Below are 6415 nucleotides of genomic sequence, written 5' to 3' on the forward strand. Positions count from 1 at the left end.
TTGTCTCTGCCCACTAGTTTCAGCAACAAACACTTTTCATAGTAACTGGCATTCATGACAAGAATTAAATGCTGAATTGAAGGCATTGGGATTATATCTTTGGGATACAGAAGGTTTAATAGTTAAGTTGGGCCAATATGACAGCTATGCTAAGCTTCCTTCTCTCCTATTAAAGGTTGAAAAATGAGAATGAAGCAAACCCATGCCAAAACATTGCTGTAGCAAAAGCTTTGTTGCTTTAGAAGAGGGAGTGGGCAGGGAGAAATATCTGAAGACTACTTATATCAAAGTTGTATTTTCATCTACTCTTCATTATGTTGGGAGAGGTCAGAGAAGAGTTTCCAGTCGCTGTTGTTTGACATACCCCTGTTTCTCTCTTTGTCTCCCAACAGCCAGCTCACCACTGAAGAAAAGGTTCAAGCGCCGTGAAATTGAAGCAATCCAGTGCGAGGTGCGCAAGATGTGCAACTACACCAAGATCCTGTCCACAAAGAAGAACCTGGATCACGTGAACAAGATCCTGAAAGCCAAGCGGCTGCAGAGACAATCAAAGACAGGCAATAACTTCGTGAAGAAGAGGAGGGGGCGTCCTCGGAAGCAACCCCTTTCCTTTGACGAAGACTCCAGAGACCAAATGCCCGTTCTGGAAAAATGTGTTGACCTTCCGAGCAAAAGAGGTCAGAGACCAACACTCAACCCTTTAATATTGGAGCAAGCAGCCACTCAAGATACAATCATGGCCACCATCGAGGCTGTCATACACATGGCTCGAGAGACGCCACCACTGCCGCCCCCTCTGCCTCCTCCACCCCCTCCACTCCCTCTCCCTCTACCCCGGGCACCCCGGGTTGGAAAAAGGAAAAACAAGTCCCCGCAGGAGGAAGAGGAGGACGTGAAAGTGAAGCGGCACCGGAAAGGCAGAGGGAGCGAAAGCGAAGGCCTTCCCTAAGGCCAGTGCACCTCGTCAGATGCTGGGTGCCCCTCGTGGAGCGCGCCAGGACTGGGGGACAGGAGGTGCACAGTCCGCCTCACCCCTTTGGCAGCACCAGACTGACCTGTCCCTTCAGCAGCCAGAACTCATTGCAGAGAGCTGTGCCAGCTGGGGCTCGCATCTTTCCTCTTCATCGCTTTGACCCAAGCCCCCCCCCCAGGAAAAGAGGGGGGGAAAGGCGCGGGAAAAGTGGGGGATACAGGGGAGGAGGATGTATGTCAAAGCTGGAAAAAGCATGAACTCTGCCGAGTTTACAAAACTAATCTGAATCTCAGCATTGCTGTTCTCATACCGTACCCAGAGGCGGGAAGTCATCCTCGCAGAGAGCTGAACGTTGTCACTAAGGGTGCATGCTCGACTCTGATTCTGTTTGGTGGGCCAGGTGAAATTAAGAGTAACTTTACCATAGTATAAATCACTGTAAAAAAGAAAAAAAAAAAGAAACAAAAAAAAAAGAAACAAAGAAAGAAACAAAGAAAACAACAAAGAAGAAAAAAAAAACCCAACAAAAAATAATGTAATTTTCTCAACTGTGATATTGGTTATAACCTATTTGATTTTTTTTTTTTTTTCCAGTTTTGTATACCTACCAGGCTTTGGGACAGCATAAGCCAAAATGCCTGGCTCCTGCTAGAACTATATATTTCTTTCTCATTTACTTGCCTAGTTACAACTAGCTGCAATATAGGCAATAGAAAATTAGAGCCTTACACGCGTGCACACTCATTCCGAGTGCTATCCCAAGAAACAATGGAATATCACAGCAGTTTAAAATAAGGTATACACGGATATTCAGTTAAAATAGCACGTTTATATGAAGCAACTTGGCAATGGCATGTGAAAAAGGGGTCATCCATCAGCCAAGTTGTTTTGATGCTCGGTACATATGAGTAGAGAACAGCAAGACACTTCTGGGGAATAGTTATAGTAAACATGGAAAAAAAAAAATCACCAAAAAAAAGAATATAAAAAAGATAAAAGAAAAAAATAGAACAGAAAAAAAAAATAGAATAAAAAACAGGGCCCAAACCTACCAAGTTTTTACCATCTGCAGTTCCCAGTGAAATTAATGGGAAAACCATAATATGAATAATTTGTATTGGGTAGCAATGCCTTGATATTATCTTTTCAAGAAAATAGATAAAGTAGATTGTTTTAAAAAAACTATAGAACAAACCCTATGGATAATAGATCCTTTCTTGGCAATTATTTCTGAAAAAAAGAAAAGAAAAGGAATAAGTGTTCTTATCTGAAAATAGAAATAAAAAATGTTCAAAGGGTATCACCACTGCAATTGTATTAATGCCACTTTGGACATGTTCTCCAAGTTGTGGTTGCCTTAATAAACTAAAAATAATTTTTTTTTTTTTTTGTACATAATGTAATTATAAAGCTCTCAGTCTGCATGGATGCAAACTGTGTGTGACAAATCGTCTCTTTAAATGGTCAGTTCAAATTGTACATTTCTCATTCGAGTTGTCCGTTAGCCATTGATTAAACTTGGGTAAAATACCCAAGCTCCATTTCCACAGCCCAATTAAAATGTTTAACTAAAACAAAGACTGAACAAAAAGCTGTTCCATTGCAGTGTCAATGCTTTTAAAAAAGAAAGTCAATTGTTGAAATTTGAAATAGGTACTTTCAACTTTATTTCCTTTCTTTTTAATCCTGCGGTGCACTCAGCACCTAGCATGGCAAGATGGATATTAAAATAGGAACAGGGAGGGAAGGTTACACCAAGGGAGGGGGGATTGGAATTATTTCATGGTTCACAAGCCAAATGCTATTCCCTTCCTCGAGAAATCTTGAATTGGTTTATTGCCAAGGAAGCTTCATATAGCACGACACTAAAAAAAAAAAAAATGAAAAAAAAGAACCACAAGAAAACCCCACCAAAAAAAAAAAACAAACAAAAACAAAACAACAAACCCAACAAAAAAGTCCCCACAAGAAAAATATTGTGTTTCTATTCTGTTATTTATTTACAAAATCATATCAAGACTATGGTGTTAGAGGAACACTGTAAACATACAACTCGTTGTTTTTTAGAGACTGATTTTTCTTCTGTGATAGCACCTTAGCTTATTAAAACTGAACGCATATGGGGATAGGATTGCGTCGGGGAGCTGGAAGAGGGGATGTATTATTTTTTTTATTTTTTAAGACTGGAACAAATTTTGAGGTCCTAACTCCTTAAAACTGATAAGAGGGATCGCAGAATTTTGTTTCCAATTTGTTTTGCATCATTCATCATACCTATTTGTGCTTTTTGTTTTCCAATTAATGCAGCTTAGAAAAAAAATTGGCTGGTTGCTCGTTCTGTTAAATCCAATTTTGCTTTTCAGCTCTCTTGAATTAGCAGTGTTATTGACTGAAGTTGTGTAGGCCTGCAGAAAATAAAAACCTAAACCTCACTGAACTCCTCTCTTCTTCTTTAAAAAACATTGGATTGAGGTTTAGTTAATTTATAAATCTTTTTCTACCAATTTCCTTTGGGCTTGAAAGTTGGTGACAGTCACTTAAAATGACAAAAAAAAAATTGTCAGTGTGGTATTCCAGGTAGCAGAAATTAAGCCAGACAACAATTTATCCTTAGTTTTATCTCCAGAGATGTCTTTCGTAGCATTGAAGGACATTTCAGTGTGTAGTGAGTGAAAAAAAGGTCTGAAGGCAACAAATTCTGTCATCAAACACCCATCATGGCTTCAAGAGGGTCAGAGTGCCCATAAGGACTGGATTTGGGCTGGACCTTTCTGGACACACTGGGATAAAACTGAACCAGGAAGGATAGTTGAGTGGCTGCTGCCTCCCATGCTCCTAAGCTTTGGGAAAAGAATGCCCTTACCCTTCCAAAAAGTGCTATCCAAAAAGCTGCTAGAGGCACAGTGTTTAAGGAGAGCATCCACTTGGAGGGAACAACCCCACAGACCCTTAGCTGGGCAAAACCATGAAGAAGTCCTATTTGTCCTTGAGAAAGTAAGTTCAGGACCTGGTAGCTAAAAGTTCTCAGCATGGGATGGGCTCTGTCCAGAAGCTCAAGGTTTGTTTTTTCATGGCAAGAAGGTGCAGCCAGGTGGAGGGTGGTACTGTGGTACAGCTTTGTCTGTCTGTCCACACAACGCCCTCGTGCAGCTGGTCCTGGGCTGACAGGAAGAGTAGCTTGTTAGTGTCATAAAAAGCAGACTGAAAATACTGTTAGATGGCACTCAGAATTTGTGTTCTGCATGTTGCATAGTCTATAAAGATGATAAGCAAGTTGCTGACAGAATAATATTTTAAGGCGATGTACTACATGCAGATCATAAAGGATTTAGTTTTAGGGCTTAAGGCTAAAATCCCACTCCTGCCGTTTATTACCCAATATTCCAGTAATGAGCTTTTTGATTTTTTTCCCTTACCACAAGGAAGATTTACTGAGGAACTTTCTAGATTCTCTCCACACATTTCCAAATACTGTATAGAACTGGGGTGAAAGCCCTTTTGCTTACTAAGACCAAAAAAACCTTTCAAACACCTCCACTGTGTCACAGATTAGCACACATCTGAGCATGCTTCAATAAAAACACAAAACAGTATCACGTGGCTGTGAGCCATATGAAATGAGGCCACGGGTTTGCATCCACTCTGTGGGTCTTTTATTCCTCAATCCAGTGTAAAACCAGAAATGGGGATAAATATTCAGGGAGAGAGGAAAAAAAAACAAAAAAAAAAAAAAAAAAAAACCATTACCACTTGTGTCTCCAAGACCTTCATGCTGCCAGTATCTTGAGCCCTTCAATGTTAAATTATCTGTGAAGCACCTTGCATGTTTTTGGAAAACTGTTTTAAAAAAAAACAAATGGAAGAAATAAATTAAAAAGAGGTGAAAATAATCATCAGCTACCCGGGTAACCTACAGCATGGCCCATTTGGCAGAAATGTTGTGGAACATAGAATATTCTAATTGTGAATATTTGGGTAGCATCTGGTGCAGTGGGGTGCTGGCTCATTATGAGAGCTTCTGAGCACTACAGTAGTGCACCAAATAAACAGAAGTCATTGTTCCAAACACAAGGATTTCCCTAGCTCTTGTTTTCACAGGCCCTGATTCAGGACTGCACTTAAGCAAACCTAAAGAGCATCCTGAAGAGTCTGAGGAACAGCTAAAAGAATACAGGCTAAAGGGAAACAAAATTAAACAAAGCAAAACAAAAACAGGAAAAAAATCTAAAAAAAAAAAAAACTGAGATGATTTTCTGAACTGAAAAAATAAACAAAAATCTTGCCCTTGTAATGCCTCTTCTTTCCATATCATCCAAAAACTGGGGTGCAGCAGTTCTGAGATAATTAGAAGCACATTTCAACAAAGTTCACATATTGGAGATCTACTTAAGATGCCTGCCTAGGTTGCATAAAACACTACATAGAAAAAAAAAGAAAAAGAAAAAAAATATTAAAACATGAAAAGAGCTGCCAATTGGACAACATGGGGAAGCAGTTCAAACCCATGTTGGTTTGTTTTACTTTTCTTTTTCTTTATTTTTTTAAGCTATTTCTTAAATAATAAATGCACATGAAGTGTTAAATATGTATATACTGTATTTCAAAAAAAATTAAAAAATCAAACGAATGGGGCACAAGATTGTTCTATAAGTCGTGCTGGCTAATTTTTAGTTTGTATTCATAAGTGGTTTTTAAAAGCCTTTTTTAAAGTGTAATTTGCATGTTCTACTTTGATTGTATGTAAACATATTTTAGAGCAAAAAAATGTATTTGTATTTTATTGAATATAGAGGCAAGAAAAAAACTTGTACATTGTTTGAAATGTTCTTTTTGTAACAGTTTTTATTCATGAAGCATTTTTGTACATTTAAAAATGGATATGGACTTGATGTTCTTTGAGGCTTAGATACATCTGGCATGCTTTAATGTCATGCTCCTTCATGATCTTAGATGTTGGTTTTTAAACATTTTTTTCTAAAACAAAGCTCAGTCTTTTCGCTACCAAATCAGGTTAGCACAGTATAGAGCACTTAACTAAAAAAAAAAAAGAAAAAAAAAAGTTAATCCTATTCATATGTTATTCATTGTGTGAAATTAAAGGAATTCAATTCAGTCTAACATGAGTTGTGAATTCTTTTGTCTTATTTTCCATCTGTTTCCCATCACTAAGGAGTTTAATAGCTTTTGGGATACTAATACCATGCATTCACAAGCCCTCTTTATGGTAATGGAGAAAAACATGCTTTGGTTCTGTTCTTTTTTCTTTTCTTTCTTTCTCTTTATTTATTTTTTTTTTTTTAATTTTTTTCCCAGAATATCCCTAAAAGTTAAAAATGGACTGTGCCGTGGTCCCCGTGGGCAGAAGGAGGATTCACACTTTAGTGCTGTGCGTATCACTAGATGGACAGAAACATCCCTGCTCCAAATCGTGTCCTCAGGCAG

The 6415-nt window shown here is 38.4% G+C and overlaps 1 protein-coding gene across 5 annotated transcripts in view; it reads left to right on the forward strand.

The window, feature by feature from the left end:
* The window catches only part of SETBP1 (SET binding protein 1), a 268911-nt gene extending 262820 nt beyond the window's left edge, over positions 1 to 6091 (forward strand). For all 5 annotated transcript variants that reach the window (XM_086867067.1, XM_086867068.1, XM_023944060.2 and 2 more), the window contains one exon: positions 393 to 6091. In XM_086867067.1, coding sequence (XP_086723193.1) covers positions 393 to 949 — 557 coding nt within the window. In that variant the 3' untranslated portion in view covers positions 950 to 6091. The remainder of the gene's footprint in view (positions 1 to 392) is intronic.
* The last annotated feature ends 324 nt before the right edge of the window (positions 6092 to 6415 follow it).

The sequence above is a fragment of the Cyanistes caeruleus genome, chromosome Z, assembly GCF_971803275.1.
Source record: "Cyanistes caeruleus chromosome Z, bCyaCae1.hap1.1, whole genome shotgun sequence".
In the NCBI taxonomy this organism is placed as follows: domain Eukaryota; kingdom Metazoa; phylum Chordata; class Aves; order Passeriformes; family Paridae; genus Cyanistes; species Cyanistes caeruleus.